This window comes from Mauremys reevesii, linkage group 2, assembly GCF_016161935.1.
Source record: "Mauremys reevesii isolate NIE-2019 linkage group 2, ASM1616193v1, whole genome shotgun sequence".
Lineage (NCBI taxonomy): Eukaryota > Metazoa > Chordata > Testudines > Geoemydidae > Mauremys > Mauremys reevesii.
The window spans coordinates 41800658-41817120 of record NC_052624.1 but is presented as its reverse complement, the minus strand read 5'-3'; the positions used below and the strand labels follow the sequence as shown (position 1 = coordinate 41817120).

Here is a 16463-nt window from a genome sequence, read left to right as displayed (position 1 = left end):
AAAGATGTAACAAGTGGAGATAACACTATTCACAAGCTTCCTGGAGGACACTTTTATCTGCTGGACCCTGCTAATGAAATTTTCATGGCAGACCATATGAGAAAATGTATAGAAACTGCTGATCTCTGAGTATTTGTCTTTATTTTGCTGGGAGAGGGGTCAAAGATTAGTCCAAAGCAGTAAATAATACAAAACATTTTCTATACAACTTTACAACTAACACAGTGACAAGGTCAGCAACTTTCTGTAGCAACAGGGCTAACAGTTGATGTATTAATACAGGTGCATCCTACAGCCAAAGGTTTTTCCAGGATATAATTTATGACGATACTTAGGAAAATTCTGATTCTTAAAAATAAACTGCCAGTACATTAATTTGCTTCCCTGTGGTGGTTAGAGTTTGGGGCTGGTGGGAGGATGGTAGGCTAAAAGCATTGCAAAGGTAGTATGTCGGGCTTCAGTGGCTTCCCTCTGCCTTTACCATAGCTTAATCTGGCCCAATAAAGCAACTAAGCAAGAATAAGCTCTGTCGGAGTGGGAGAGACCCAAAGTTATTTCCCTTTAAAATGTAGTTTTTCTACACCAGCATTTCTATGACTGTAACAGAAGGGAGATATATTTGTGCAAGTACATTTATCCATTATTGGATCCAAGAAGTAACTAATATTTCCTTTAAATCGGCACTTTTTGAGACCTCATTAGCCTGACTCAACTATCGTAAAAACGACTCTTCTTTTTCTTTCTTTTTCAATCCCCCTCCCTGTATCCCATTACATCTTTTGGAGAAAAAGACAGGAAGTAGTTTTGTCTTCAGGAGGAATGTGATCTTTCTGCCTTCTCAAAAAAATGGAAAAAGAAGAGATTGTTTAAAACCCTAAATAAATCTTGTAGGTAAAAATGTTTCTAAAATAAGTACAGTTAGTGTCTTAAGTAGTACAGTATATAGGTAAATACTACCTTGTAGGTGAGTAGCTCATGTTGGTAAATCTTAGTGTCAAACTAAACACGAAAATGTTAGTATTGCATTTTTTTCCTCAAAAGAGTTAGTTCATTAGCTACTGAAAAGATAATGAATTATGGCAATTATTGTGGCGTATTTTAGATCCCATATTTTTCTATCATCTCTCTTGCTTTAGAAATATAGGCAGTCATGGCGTCCTCCTTTGATAAACCTGCAAAGGAAAATAGTACTCATTACCTTTCCTTATTTGGTATTCTATAACATTGATTACTTAGTGTAAACTTAATGGTAAAAACACCTTTTTTAACGTTCCATGCTTCCCATTTGGCTTTGGCTTTCAGATCTAGCATTCCTGGACACACTGTTGGAAAAAAAAAATCCCACAAACATTTGTTGGTTGTTGTTATACCATTTTACCTAAAGATTGTTTCGTTTTAGTAAATTTACAGAATAAAATGTGTGTGTCATGGTGGTGGCGGGGTTATGCATGCGCGCGTACACACACACACACACACACACACACACACACACACACACACAGTACCAGTATCAATGTCTCCAACAGTAGACTGTTTGTAGAGTCCATATAGTTCCTTCAGCTCATCATCACTTGGCCTTGTTTTTATTTTTTTTACATCTTCTGCAGCACTGTCGAAATCAGCCTGAAGGTGGGGGTGGGGGGGAATCAAACAATGGAGTATTAGACATTTTAATCCCTATGTTGTGTGCTTTAGGCTTTGTAGCATCCTCATAAATTTACTATCTGCTTCCCTGTCATCAGTGATACACAAAGGTAAATGACTCTCAATACTTCCCTAATCAAGTTATACTTGGCCAGAAATTTTGCCAGCTTGGCTGATAAATCAACACTTAAAAGAAGCCAACACTCTCCTCCCAAAAGAGAATACATATTTTTTACAGCTACATAATTGGAGCCATATACAGCCTAACTGGTGAAATGGAATGTCACAGGTATGATCATGCAAGCTGCTTATAAACTCTATGAACTATAGGCCTTTTGTATCCAGAGTCTGAGTTGAAGTCAGGGATGCAGAGGAACTACCATGGTGGTTGAAGCTTCCCCTGCGGGAGGCTAGGTTCCACTTCCGCCTGCAGCCCCACCCAACACTCCACTCCCGCTCTGCTCCAGGCCCCACCTCCATTTGGCCCCCCTCCCCCCTCGGCTCCCCCTGCCACTGATTGCTGCCTTCTCCCCTCCTCCACCCTCTTCCCCTATAAGCCCCTCCCCCCACTGCTCCCCAAATCCCTCCTCTTCTCCATCCCCCCCCCCCGCGAGGCCCCCACTGCTCACAAGGAAGTGGTGAGCAGTGGGGGCTTCATGGGGAGTGGAGTGCAGGAGAGGAGGGACTCAGCCAGGCAGTGGCGGGCGGTGGGGTCCTCGGGGAAGGGGTTGAGCAGGGACGGGAAGAGGCAGAGCGCAGGCGGGGCCATCATGGCCCAGGTGACTGGTGGCAGGGCAGCAGCGTCTGCACTAGGGGAGGCTTAGCCTCCTCTGGCCTATTATACCCCCAGCTTATGGAAACTGCATCCAAGAAGCAATTCCTGGATCTGTAAAGCCCTTTGAAAAGATGCTCAGTACACTCCCACTTTGTTTTCAATTCTCTGCTGCCAGTGCAACTTTGTGTGCGTGCATGGCAGTGGTGACGAAACTGTATATGGGGGGCTAATGCAACAGTCAGTCTAACTGATGTATCACCCTTATATGCCAGAAGTGCAAGGACACATTGTAGCTACCCATTACATAAACACAAAGGGGGCGATTTGGTTTGAAAGTCTCTTTTCATCTTAATCACACTGAACTAGCTGCTCTCTGTCCCTATGTTACTGGTCCCAGTTAAGTCCTTAGTGCAGAGTTCTCTACCCTTTTCCAAAACCAGCTACCTATCTTTCTGTGACCTCAGAGCTTCTGGTCCTTTGCAGTGGGTTAGCCCGGAAGTGCAGATAATGTAATGTTAGTTTCAATGATTTGTAAAGCAAATACATAACTCTATATAACGATGCAAAATTACTACATGCATTTTTCTGAAAGTTTCATCCAAAGTTTGCTATATTTGCAAGAATGACATTGTAAAACACTGTAGGGTATATGTTATACATATGTGTAGTATTTGTAAATTAAAATGTATTCCCTACAAGTCTGTGCTATAATATGCTATGTATTCAATAAAGTCACAGTGTTCCTTTAAGCTGTCAATTTGACTTCTGTGGCTTGGTCTCATCAGCAGGGATTGGGGAGTTGCCTTATCATTCTACCCAAGCAGGATGCAACCATCCTCTCCATACTGGTTGTCGACTCTTCTTATTCAGGTGAGAACTTCTCTTGCAATGAGCGAAGTCAGCCCCACCCTCATATTTTAGAACCCACCCTAGCACAAATCTATGTCTTAACCCTGAAACCGTCCTGGGCGAGTGACTGTACTGGCTGGAATAGGCCTCAGAAATAAAGAACTAAGGAGCAACAGCTGATGTTTTGTGCTTTTACTGTCACCTACTTGAGTGTTCTGTACTGCAGTCCCCACATGAACAAGGACTAAAAGAAACACAGATTACTGTGGCTAAAAATGAGGGGTAGGGAAATAGAAAAGAATTAATGAGAGGCTGCATTCTTGTCCCATTCTTTCCTTTCAAAGGACCCATCATGCGATCACAAGACTGAGCGCTCATCAACTTAACGACGCATCAGCTGATGCTAGCACATTCAGGCAGTAACATCATGTAGAAATATGCAAGGACAGTTAGGTAGCTGCATTGCAGTGTTTGTCCACAGAGGCCTGGACCCTTTCCACCTAGAGAGTTAATCGCTGCTTCCTGAGGAGGAAAGAACTTTTGATTTTTTCTGGAAATGGATTTCTGGATGGATGGACTCCCAGAGGGCAGAGATCATAGCTAGTACCTAGAAGACTGTTTTTGAGGAATCTGGAAACTGGGTGAGACAAACTTAGGGTAGAACCTCACTGCAATTAAAAATCCATGGCTGGCCTGTGCCAGCTGACTCGGGCTCGTGGGGCTCAGGCTAAGGGGCTGTTCAATTACAGTGTAGAAGTTCAGGCACAGGCTGGAGCCTGCACTCTAGCAACCTGTGAGGTGGGAGGGTTCCAGAGTTTGGGCTGCACCTGAGCACTAATCTACACCCAGTAGCATGGTACTTTTTATGGGGGGGGGGGTTCTATTTTTTTTTAAACTAGAAGTAACAGCATTTGAGTGGCCAAGCCCAGGAACTCTGCTAGCTAGAGCTGTGAATGGTAATAAAAGAAGATGATTGGGAAGGATGATGCCAATTGGATTTGGAAGAAGCTGGCCAGGACGCTGAAAAAAATCTTCGTTTTTGACTAGGTCACACAGGCAGGAGTGGTCAGAGATGCAGTTTTAACCCTGTGGTGTGTAGCTGTGCAAACTTCTGATTTGAAGTTATGGTTTCATAACCAGTAGGGATCAGGTTGGATCGGTGCATTTAATTTACTTTTAAATTTAGACACTTGGACACAAATCTCCGTGAAAAGGGTTTTGTTTTTTTTTGACATCTACTCCTCAAGTGCTTTGCATTGGTTGAACATTCTACCCTAACTCTCCTAAAAGGATAAGACAGTGGACACAATAGACTCACTGATAGCTTCTGCTGAACTACCATATGTACCGTTGACATCAACCCTCCTTATTCTAGCCCTCTTTAAAATTTTAGTTGAGACATGCTTGTTCTGACACTAGTCACACTTAGGCAAAACAGTGAGGTGGCCAATTTTCAGATGATACAAAACTACTCAAGATAGTTAAATTCAAAGTTGACTGCAAAGAGTTAGAAAGGGCTCTCACAAAACTGGGTGACTGGGGAACAAAATGGAAGCTGAAATTCAATGCTGACAAATGCAAAGTAATGCACATTGGAAAACATAATCCCAACTATACATACAAAATGATGGGGGTCTAACTTAGCTGTTACCACTCAAGACAGAGATCTTAGAGTCATCTTGGATAGTTCTCTGAAAACATCCACTCAGTGTGCAGCGGCAGTCAAAAAAAGCTAACATTAGTAACCATTAGGAAAGAGATAGTAAAGCAGAAAATATCATAAATATATTATATATATAAATCCATAATATTCCCACACCTTGAATACCTTCTATACAAGGAGGAACTAAAAAGACTGGAACTGTTCAGTTTAGAAGAGAGCCAGGGAAGGGGGGTGGGAGTGTATATGATAGAAGTCTATAAAATCATGAATGGTATGGAGAAAGTAAAGAAGGCAGTGTTATTTACCCCTTCACATAACACAAGAACTAGGGTGTTACTTGATCAGATTAATGGGCAGGAGGTTTAAAACAAACAAAAGGAAGTATTTCTGTATATAATGCAAAGTCAACCTGTGGAACTCATTGCCATGGAATGTTGTGAAGGCCAAAACCATAACTGGGTTAAAAAAAGAATTAGATAAATTCATGGAGGGTAGGTCCATCAATGGCTATTAGCCAAGATGGCCAGGGATGCAATCCATGCTCTGGATGTCCCTCACTTGTAATGGCCAGAAGCTGGGACTGCAGGACAAGGAATGGCTCTCTTGATAATTGCCCTGTTCATTCTCTCTGAATCATCTGGCACTGGCCAACCATGGTAGACGGATATTGGGATAGACGGACCATTGGGCTGTCCCACTATGGCCATTCTTATGTTCTTAACTATATAACAGCAATAATGTGTAGGGGGGTGTAGGAGAGGACCACAGACCTGTTCCTGGAGTCTCAAGATCAAAGGCCCAAGCTCTGTAAAGGAAAGACTGATCTATTCAGGCAGGTGCTACTTCTGAACTGAGGCTGTTATGAACTTGTAAACACAAAAAAACCAAAACAACCAAACAACATAGTCAACACTTTGTGGGATTCGAAGTACTGATTCCTACCAGAGCTCTTGTTGGAGCTGGATGTAATCCCTGGTAAGTTTATTAGCATGCATGTAGATTCTTTTAATGTTTTAAATGTTATCTATGTAATGCTTTCACCTTAAGAATGAATGTACTTGCTTATAAAGAGCGAAGTGGTAATTATAACTGAGGGCAATTACAACTGTTCATAGTCTTTGGAGAGAAAGCAAAGTGCAGATGCTGGCTTGTTTAAGCAGTGTGGCTTGCTGAGGAACTCACAATGTAGGAAACTGTGCAGCCTCAAAAAATTCCACTCAGGAGGGAGAGAGATATGGGACTTTGCCCAAGAGAGGTAACATCATGGGAGGTGGGCGCCTAGAATGGGTGCCCCTGGTGGACCACATGGGGGGAATGCAGATGCAGTTGCTCTGAACTGTGCTACAGAGAATGTGATTTTTGTAGAGTTACTGCATTAAATTCTGTATCAGCAGGGAGTTAAATGATTTATATATTTTAACTCCGTGATTTAGTTAATGTGAAAGTGCACCGAGTAAACAGATTTTATTTTGGTGGCATAAGGTGTGGTGAAGGGTAAGTACATGGTTTTCTTAAGAATAATAAGTTAGCAGAGAATGCTATACTGAAATTGGGCAAAAATTATGTCTCCAAATACAGCCTCATCAGGCTCCAGAATACATAGGAAACCTGTATTTCTAGTGTTAAAATAATTATGCCATGTGATCTTTTCTCACTATCAAAGCTAAATATGTGTTGCCTTTCAGTATATTCTGATTGTTAATTGAACACTGTAAATTCAGTGTTCTCGAGGGAGTTAAATTGACCATGAAAACTGCTTTAAGTTGACTATGGCTTGATTAAGAGTTAAAAGTGACTTGCAAAGAGGAAAAAATGTACTTATGGCTTTTTTGTTTATTTCTGAGGTGTGACAGTCTATACCGTCACATGAGGTTTAACACAAGTATGAACATTTTGTTGTGCAAAGGTGACGGGGGAAGGTTAGGAGGGGAGGAAGGTGGTGTTTAGAAACACCAGGTATGATTACTTGTTTTGCCAAAAGACTAGAAAAGTAAAGTGCAGGCTTTCTCAGCTCTCGGGGGTGGAGTTGCTGAATATTTCATAAAGAATTTTTCTCCCAAGTTTTTGTCAGGTGTGTGTTTTAAAAAAACAAAAAAAAAAAACCATAGTTAAGCCTCAATTCTGAACTGTAGCCAATATGAGCTCAAATTTTTCACCAGGACTACCAGGAGAAAGTTATAATCTACATTGCTATCGGTCCTATAGTTTAAGTGCACAATTTGAAGTAAGTGGGATCACACTAGTTACATGCTCCATTATCAGAACTTGTACCCACTGTAAGGTCTCAAATGTAGCTTTCATGTGGGTTGCAGGCTTTTATTTCCCTGGTGCTTGTCTTTGAAGACAAAGTACAATTTCTGTTGGACTCTACACCCAGTCGTACTGGTGGAACTTGTGGGCCACACCTCTGAGGTCTCATGAAAGTGCATCATCAAAGATCTACAACCTATCCTTAAAGATGATCCCTCACTCTCACAGATCTTGGGAGACAGGCCAGTCCTCGCTTATAGACAGCCTCCCAACCTGAAGCAAATACTCACCAGCAACCGCACACCATACAACATAAACACTAACCCAGGAACCTATCCTTGCAACAAAGCCCGATGCCAGCTCTGTCCACATATCTATTCAAGTGACACCATCATAGGACCTAATCACATCAGCCACGCCATCACGGGCTCGTTCACCTGCACATCTACCGTGATATATGCCATCATGTGCCAGCAATGCCCCTCTGCCATGTACATTGGCCAAACCGGACAGTCTCTACGCAAAAGAATAAATGGACACAAATATGAAATCAGGAATCATAACATTCAAAAACCAGTGGGAGAACACTTCAACGTCTCTAACCACTCAGTGACAGACTTGAAGGTGGCAATTTTGCAACAAAAAAACTTCAAAAACAGACTCCAAAGAGAGACTGCTGAACTCAAATTAATATGCAAATTAGATACAATTAACTCAGGCTTAAACAGAGACTGGGAATGGTTGGGTCATTACACTAATTGAATCTATTTCCCTATGTTAAGTTCTCCTCACACCTTCTATGGGTCATCTTAATTATCACTCCAAAAGTTTTTTTTCTCCTGCTGATGATAGCTCATCTCAATTGATTAGACTCTTTCTGTTGGTATGCATACTTCCACCTTTTCATGTTCTCTGTATGTACAAATATCTCCTGTCTGTGTGTTCCATTCTATGCATCCGAAGAAGTGAGCTGTAGCTCACGAAAGCTCATGCTGAAATAACTTTGTTAGTCTCTAAGGTGCCACACGTACTCCTGTTCTTTTTGCGGATACAGACTAACACGGCTGCTACTCTGAAACCTGTTTAAAAACAGAAGCTACATTAGCATCTTAATGATTCAGTATCAATGACAAAAAAAAATCTCAGGCCCAACCTAATTAAAATACACCCAGACTTAATACGTTAAAAAAAAAAACAAGAAATTCTAATTAACTTTCCATGACTAACCTTATATCTGCCCATCCTTTCCTGACCAACTGGGGAGAAACCCCCCCTCCCACCAGCTGCCTCATAAAAGAGACTTACATCTGCCCTGTTGCACGTATATAAATAAATGAGAAGAATGGGGGTTGTTGTATAGCAAACACTACCTACCCTGGACGCCTATACTGGTGCTGTATTAGGAAGGTGTATGAAGCATGCTGTGAAGGGATGGAGCTACAATGTATACTGTAGATTAACACAAATTTAATCTATAACTGGAGGGAGGAAATATGACCCATATTAGCATGGTGAACAGGTTACAGGGAGGTTTCCATCATAGACATTTGGATAATGGATGGTAGCACCATAGTGCATCTCCCTTGACTGTAGAGGTTACCTACATAATGGTGACTTCCAGCCTGTGATTGAAGGATGAAGTAAGGAAGAATCTCTGCTCTGTATGTGGCAGGTGGGTTTGCAGTTTTAAAGCCATTGCCCAGTATTCTTACTAATAGAAAGAGAAGATTTGTCTGGAATCTGAAAATATACAGATTATTTTAAAGCACTAAACTCTTTGGAGCAAGACCTGCATCTCACCATATGTCTGGATAGCACCTAGATTTTGGGAACTTTTCTTTAAAAAAAAAACAGTTTAATTTAACTGGGATTCTAGTACTTTGACTATTCTTTATTACGCAGGAAGTCCTAGTATGCAGATCCAGATTAACCAATGTGTACTTGGTGCATTTGCATTTTAAGGGGGCCTCCTAAGCCATTGATTTGGGTGGGTGGCATTGTTACCTGGCACATGGGGTCACAGCACCACTCAGGTTTGGCCCTGACACCCGTCTTTCATGATGGAGGGGTGGCTGGCCCACATTTGAGTGACTGGTGTTGCGACCTGGTGTGTGGAGTTGCAGTGCTGCTCAGGTTTGGCTCGCCTGCCCCTCTGTTGTGACAGGGAGGATGGGGAAGAGGCCCCCGATTTCCGTAGTGCAGAGGGACCCAAAATTTTTTAATTCAGTACTGTCAGTATGTAAACTGATTTTTACTGAATTTCTCTGGGACAGGTCAAGTACTACAACAATGGCTCTTCATTAATGATCTATCTTCATTAATAATCTGGAGGATGGCGTGGACTGCACTCTCAGCAAGTTTGCAGATGACACTAAACTTGGAGGAGTGGTAGATACGCTGGAGGTTAGGGATAGAATACAGAGGGACCTAGATAAATTAGAGGACTGGGCCTAAAGAAACCTGATGAGGTTCAACAAGGACAAGTGCAGAGTCCTGCACTTAGGACGAAAGAATCCCATTCACTGTTACAGACTAGGGACCGAATGGCTAGGAAGCAGTTCTGCAGAAAAGGACCTAGGGGTTACAGTGGACAAAAAGCTGGATATGAGTCAACAGTGTGCCCTTGTTGCCAAGAATGCTAACGGCATTTTGGGCTGTATAAGTAGGGGCATTACCAGCAGATCGAGGGATGTGATCATTCCCCTCTATTCGACATTGGTGAGGCCTCATCTGGAGTACTGTGTCCAATTTTGGGCCCCACACTACAAGAAGGATGTGGAAAAATTGGAAAGAGTCCAGCGGAGTGCAACAAAAATGATTAGGGGGCTGGAGCACATGACTTATGAGGAGAGGCTGAGGGAACTGGGATTGTTTAGTCTGCAGAAGAGAAGAATGAGGGGGGATTTGATAGCTGCTTCCAACTACCTGAAAGGGGGTTCCAAAGAGGATGGATCTAGACTGTTCTCAGTGGTAGAAGATGACAGAACAAGGAGTAATGGTCTCAAGTTGCAGTGGGGGAGGTTTAGGTTGGATATTAGGAAAAACTTTTTCACTCAGAAAGTGGTAAAGCACTGGAATGGGTTACCTAGGGAAGTGGTGGACTCTCCGTCCTTAGAGGTTTTTAAGGTTAGGCTTGACAAAGTCCTGGCTGGGATGATTTAGTTGGGAATTGGTCTTGCTTTGAGCAGGGGGTTGGACTAGATGTCCTCCTCAGGTCCCTTCCAACCCTGATATTCTATGATTCTATGTAGTGTCATCTGAAATGAAGGGGGGGAACAGTAACAGTAGTAGCATTTACATGTGTTATAAGATGCTATAGAATGCAAGCATCAAAGTGCAGCTAGATGCACCTCCAGAACGCCTGGCCTTATTTAAACTAAATACTAATACGTTATACAGCACATTATTCATTCAAATCACTGTACCAACTTTAATCCCACGAGGCCATTGCGGTACATGTACTAATCACTGATACAAGTCTTAAATGTATTTTAAGGCAGTTTAACGTGTTAGATCAGGACAAATGGCCATTGTATTTACCACATAATGCAGAAGTTATTTAATCTATATCCTTTCCAAGATCTGTCTTATTTGTCCATGTTAAAATGAAACAAGTAACCATTGTTGAAGTGAGATTTAATCAGGTAATAATAATTATACTGAATTTAAGCAAAGAAGGGACAAAAGAAATCTGTAGATTCTAATACTGGTCAGCAAGTGCTAAGACTTTAAAAATCTCATACTTGCTGACCAGATTTTAACAATTGGCCACATGGAACAAATTCATCCTTTGTGAAGTCATTGAAGTTTTGCCTGGGATGAAGATGGTTAAAAAAAAAATAATTAAAACTATGGCCCAGCTGCTTCACAGCATTTACAGTGGGTAAAGGACAGAGATTTTGTGTTATTTAGTATTTCTTTGAATACTGAAGCTGCTGATCAGCAGATTAAGTAGAGGCAAGAAATGGTACAACAAAACACAACTGAACTAGCTCTTTCTTTCTAAGTGCTTAGGCAGCACAATTTCTTAGACTAGCTGGCAAAACTTCAGAATGCTTGCAGCACAGATTGTGAGCATACTTGTCCTTGGAATCAGTTGCTAGGTTAATATGTAAGCTAATCAGAAAACCCCAACTGCTTGTTCCTAGTTCCATAAAAAAAACATGTAATTTCAAATTTGGCACACTGATGAGATAAATAAGTCGTCTTTTCTTTATCCAGAAGTGACATGACATGTTTGATAGCTTCCCTTCATTAAAAAAAAGGTGGAGAAAAAAACCCTCAAGTACAATATAAACCTTTTTGATTGAACTGACAGTCCTGTCCCATCCTGCATCTTCCCTAAATGTTAGCAATGGGAAAATCAGAAGGACCCACCCCCCACCCCCCCGTCGCCGAATTAGCGCTGAAGCAGGGGCCCCCCACCACCGAAGACCCCAGGTCCCCTGAATCCTCTGGGCGGCCCTGTAACAGAAAGCAGCAGGAGCTGCAAGGAGAGAGAGAAGGAAGAGCCTCTTATGTACCTCACTAGCACCTCCAGGATCCTGGACTGATTAACACCAGCTTCTCACGGAGCTACCTGTTTTCTGCTGCTTCCCTGAACCCACTTGAGGAGAACAGGCAGTCAACTGAAGTAGTAGCAGCCAGTTAGGCCCTTAAGACACTGATATCTTCCCTCACTCAGGCCCTGCTACCAGCCTGCTTATTTGTCCCCTTCAGTCAAGTGTTGAGAGCCACTCTAGCTGGCACAGAACAGCAGTCATGAGTGAAAGAAGAAAACTCCCCTCTGGGGCAGCATTCAGAAAAAGAAAGAAAGCAAAGGAAGCTTTTCTATCTAAGCAGGAAGGAGCTCTCCTGAGATACATAGACACAAATGTTCACGGTGAGTGGTAGGGAGATGCCTGATCTTCCAGTTAGTCAGAGTGCAGGTGACCTGGCAACTACTGCCGCATCCATATCTCCACTTTAAATGGATGTAACCATGCACATTCCTGAAGAATAGTGTAGATCAGTGAAGAGTGTGGTGGAGGCGCAAGGAACAGCTGCTGCTGAGTTTAGTTCCTTAAGTCTTGATGATCCAGGACTGTGGACCCACTTGAGCAGTAGCCTGAAGGACTTCCTTGTACTGCATGGGCCACAGCAAGTGAAAAACTTCATGTTCCCCAAAGACAATGAAAATAGAAGTTTCCATCCAACACATTACTGGCATGAAATCCCCAATGGTGACAAAGTGGAGAGGCCAGGCTTATGTACTCAAAGACGCAGAATGCTCCATACTGTTTTTGTTGCAAACTCTACCAGTCTAATGTTCCAGCCACATTGGGTTCTACAGGAACAAAGGACTGGAAAAATCTGACTAGAAATCTGGCATGCCATGAGAAGGCAGCAAATCACCAGAGAGCATTCCATAGGTGTGAAGAGCTTGAGATGAGACTAAGGTTAAAGGCCACCATAGATGATCAGCATCAAGAGGAGATTGCATCAGAGTCTCTTTACTGGCAAAATGTTCTGAAAAGACTCATTGCCATTGTGAGAAAGTAATTAATAATACTTCTTTCAGAGTAGCAGCCGTGTTAGTCTGTATCCGCAAAAAGTATTTTTGCATAATACTTCTGTATTTGACAGCTAATCTTTTTCTTGATAGGCTTGGGGCTTTTATTTCTTTTTTTTTTTAATGTTGTTCTTCATTCTTCTGTCAGAGCAACGCGAACACACATTAAATGATCAAACAAGTACAGATTACAGGTCTAGTCAGCTAATATCTAGTTCTCTGCATCTCCACTTCTCAAAGCGTTTTACAAAGGAGGTAAATATAAATTATCCCTATTCCACAGATGGGGAAGCAGACACAGAGGAGTGAATTGACATGCCCAAGGTCACCTAGAAGGTCAGCAGCAGAGCTGAGAACAGAACCTACATTGCTGGAGTCCCACTCCATTGTGCTCTCAGTTAGGCCACACTGCCAACCACCTACTGTTTGAGAGTAAGTGGGACGTGCTCAGGTGGCTCTCTGCACAGTGCAGCATCAGACTGATGTAATGGAAAGTTTTTCAGGTATCATAAAAAGAGTTTTGCACACATGTAACTAAACATCATTCCTACAAAGCATAGAAACCAAAACTAAATATATATTTAAAATATTAATATTTATTTATTCTGTGACCAGTGTAAAAAAATTGCACCAATAACTGGATCTAAAATAAGGCCAGAAATAAACTGTCCATGCTCAGCACCTCTGAAAAATCAAGGACCCTGCTTGTAAGCAGCTAAGTTTGAATATTTTGGCCTAAATATATAAAAAAGACATTCACAAGGGAATTTACCTGTCTTTAAGGAAGTAAATCTGAGGGCCTAAACATCAAATGTATTCCTTTTAAGGATAAAAATCTGTTTTTAAAAAAACATGCACCAAAAAAAAAAAAAAAAAAGACCCCACAGACACAAATACGTATGGGCTTCAAAGCACCAACAAAACTCTCAGACTGTATTGATATGTACCCCATCACAGACATCTCTGAGCACCATCCAAGCACTTAAAATAAAAATAGCATTTACCTAACTTTTACAAATCAGACAAAGATACACACCAATGATAACACATCCACTGAATTGTCATATTTAGTTACTAGGACAAACAAATAAAAATGTTCTATCTAGGTTCTTATACCAAACCCAGCAGAGTCATTACCTTGAATGGGATTTGGATCAGGCCTCACAGTGCAGTGAGATTGTGCTTGGGATCATACTTGTCAGAGGAGAGGAAACATCAAAATTAATTTGTGAAATTAAGTTAATATGCCTCTAAATGATTTTATACTGCATATAATCCTAGTTTACTGGGCTGCATATGCAAGTGTAAAAATAGATATTACAGGAATAGCATATCATGATATATGCAAAATGCATTCCCATCTGCAATAAGAACTGAATAGAAGGGAAGACTTAAACTGCGTAAAACAGTTAAGTTTAATATAAAACACACATTGTTTCGCTCTTCAGCACCCCCTACATAAGTCACTGTTCATGGAATGTTGCACAGGAGCTAGTTTCTTGTAAAATAGGTAAATTTTGAATCTAAAAATATTAAGTGTCCCTTAAAAATACAGCTTTTTTAATCATGTATTGACTGAAATTCCTTCTGACTCCTCAAATTAGAAGTAGTAGAATTTTCTACCATAAGTAAACTTTATACACATTTAAAACCACACGTACACAAACCCATTCACTATACTTGAATGCACAAATTACTATTGCATCACCACTATGTCAATTAAATGGGAGAGAAACATAAGCTTAAATGGCTTCTTTGGTGTAAAGCAAAATGCCTGAAAGGATTTAGCAGGCCAATGCTCAAACCACTGAGCTACTCTCCTCCGTTTATGCCGTGTTTCCGCGGTTTGCAAAACTGAATTCTTGGCTACTACGTTGCTCCCTCAATCTCTTGCCACTCCTCTCCAAGTTGATTCTGAGACTCTTTATGGAGATGATTAAGTTTCTTTCCACATTGTATTATTGCTGTTTAAATGCTGAACTGAAATGGTTTCCGGCCAGAGTATTTGATCATTGTATAGAATGAGGGGCATTTTTTTGTGGAGGTGGTTTATCGTGTAATAAATGTGTTTTACCCCAGCTAATCTCACTCAGGTTTGGTGTTTGTTTTTAAAATCTCAGTGCTGACAAAAATCTACAACAAAAGGAACTCCAACTTAGCACATTCAAGGGTGAATTGAAAAGTAGAGAAACAAATTTAAGAACCTACTGGACATTTAACAAAACCTGGTTTGAACTAAAATTGGAGCAAGAGCTGGGATTTGGCTGTTCTGTTCCCAACCGCTTTGAGAAGGTCTGAGTTTTGTCTGTGAAGTGACACACAAAAATCTCTGCACTGTTAAACTATAGTCACACATCAGCTCATGCCCCTTTGAAGATCAAGCTACTTCAGAGGAGATTAACCCTCTCTCTGGAGTGAAGCGGCAGTTACTGGCAATATACTCCCAACATCTGAGTCACGGAGGAATTAGGAGAGAGCTGCCATCACCTCCCCCTGGAAGCATCACTCACACTACCACACTGCTCCTCCCTGCACAAAATAGACACCAATCTCTCAGAGAAGAGGGCAATGGAACAGGCTGGGAATGGGCAATGGAACAGGCTGGGAACGGGAAAGATAATTTTAATGTGACTGCTGTGGAGAAACTGGCTAAATTGCTCACGATATAGACAAAAAAAGAAAAAGAAAAAGGAAAGGGCTGCTTCCCTCTTGCTGCAACGATTGAGGGCTCAAAACCAGCAGCAGAGGCAATGCTTCAAATCCAACTCAGAAAGGAGGCAACTAGTTTCTCTAGCAGTCCATACGCAGTTGAACTTTGCCAGCAAAATGCATGCAGCCTTCAACACAACCCCCCCTAGAAAATAACGCATGCACCCCCAATAGAGCATCTACAATTAACTGACCCCTCATGGCCCCAAAAATGTATGTACCAATAATCTAGATCCTGGGAAAGGTGCCCCTTCTCATTTCTGTATCAATCTAAATTAATTCATTAATTAACCCCACCCTCATAAAATAATGCATGCATCCTCCCAAAGGCAGGTACCCAATCATAGTGCTGCTACAACCACACACAATAAGAAAAATAATGCATATACCCAATCAAAATGCATGCAGACTTCAAAGCAGGTGCCCACCCATCCCCTGAAAATTTATGAACCAAATAACAGACTTCAAAGAGGCAACCCTTTACTCCCTGCAAAAATTCATGCACCAATTAAGCATAGAATCATAGAATCTCAGGGTTGGAAGGGACCTCAGGAGGTCATCTAGTCCAACCCCCTGCATCATACACTAAAAAAATATATATATATTTGCTGTGCTGCAAGACAACCCAGATTATGCAATGATAATCCTTGCTCTGTCTTGTGTTGCCAGGGGTGGGCATTGCCCAGTGATGTTACAATACATCCCTATCCTTATCCCTTGCTCTCCTGCACTGAGCTTCCTTTTGCCTCACCTTGCAGCAGACCCCCCTCTTACCTGGAGAGTCATGATGATGATAGCAGTGGCAGCAGAAGCAGCAATGAATTAACTTCTCCCAGGGCAGAGATGCAGTGCTTATAGGCTCAGCCCCTTCAGTGCTGCCCTGCAGCTCCACTTATAGTCCCAGGCCACACAAAAGAGGCTGTACTTCGCTTTCCTCATTGGACCAGGACTGAAATGACATCAGCTCTAAGGACTTCTCCCTCAGCAGGCGCCTAGCTTCTGTGTATGAGCTGAGACTGTCA

At 41.7% G+C, this 16463-nt stretch overlaps 1 protein-coding gene across 1 annotated transcript; it reads right to left on the bottom strand.

Annotated features, from left to right (window-relative positions):
• Positions 1-124: 124 nt before the first annotated feature.
• Positions 125-16364, bottom strand: ACBD7 (acyl-CoA binding domain containing 7). Its single transcript, XM_039522512.1, has 4 exons — positions 16216-16364; positions 1506-1623; positions 1260-1322; positions 125-1172 (listed from the first exon to the last, which is right to left on the bottom strand). The coding sequence occupies exons 1-4, from the start codon at positions 16225-16227 to the stop codon at positions 1099-1101; spliced, it is 267 nt and encodes an 88-aa protein (XP_039378446.1). The 5' UTR covers positions 16228-16364; the 3' UTR covers positions 125-1098.
• Between the last annotated feature and the right edge of the window lie 99 nt (positions 16365-16463).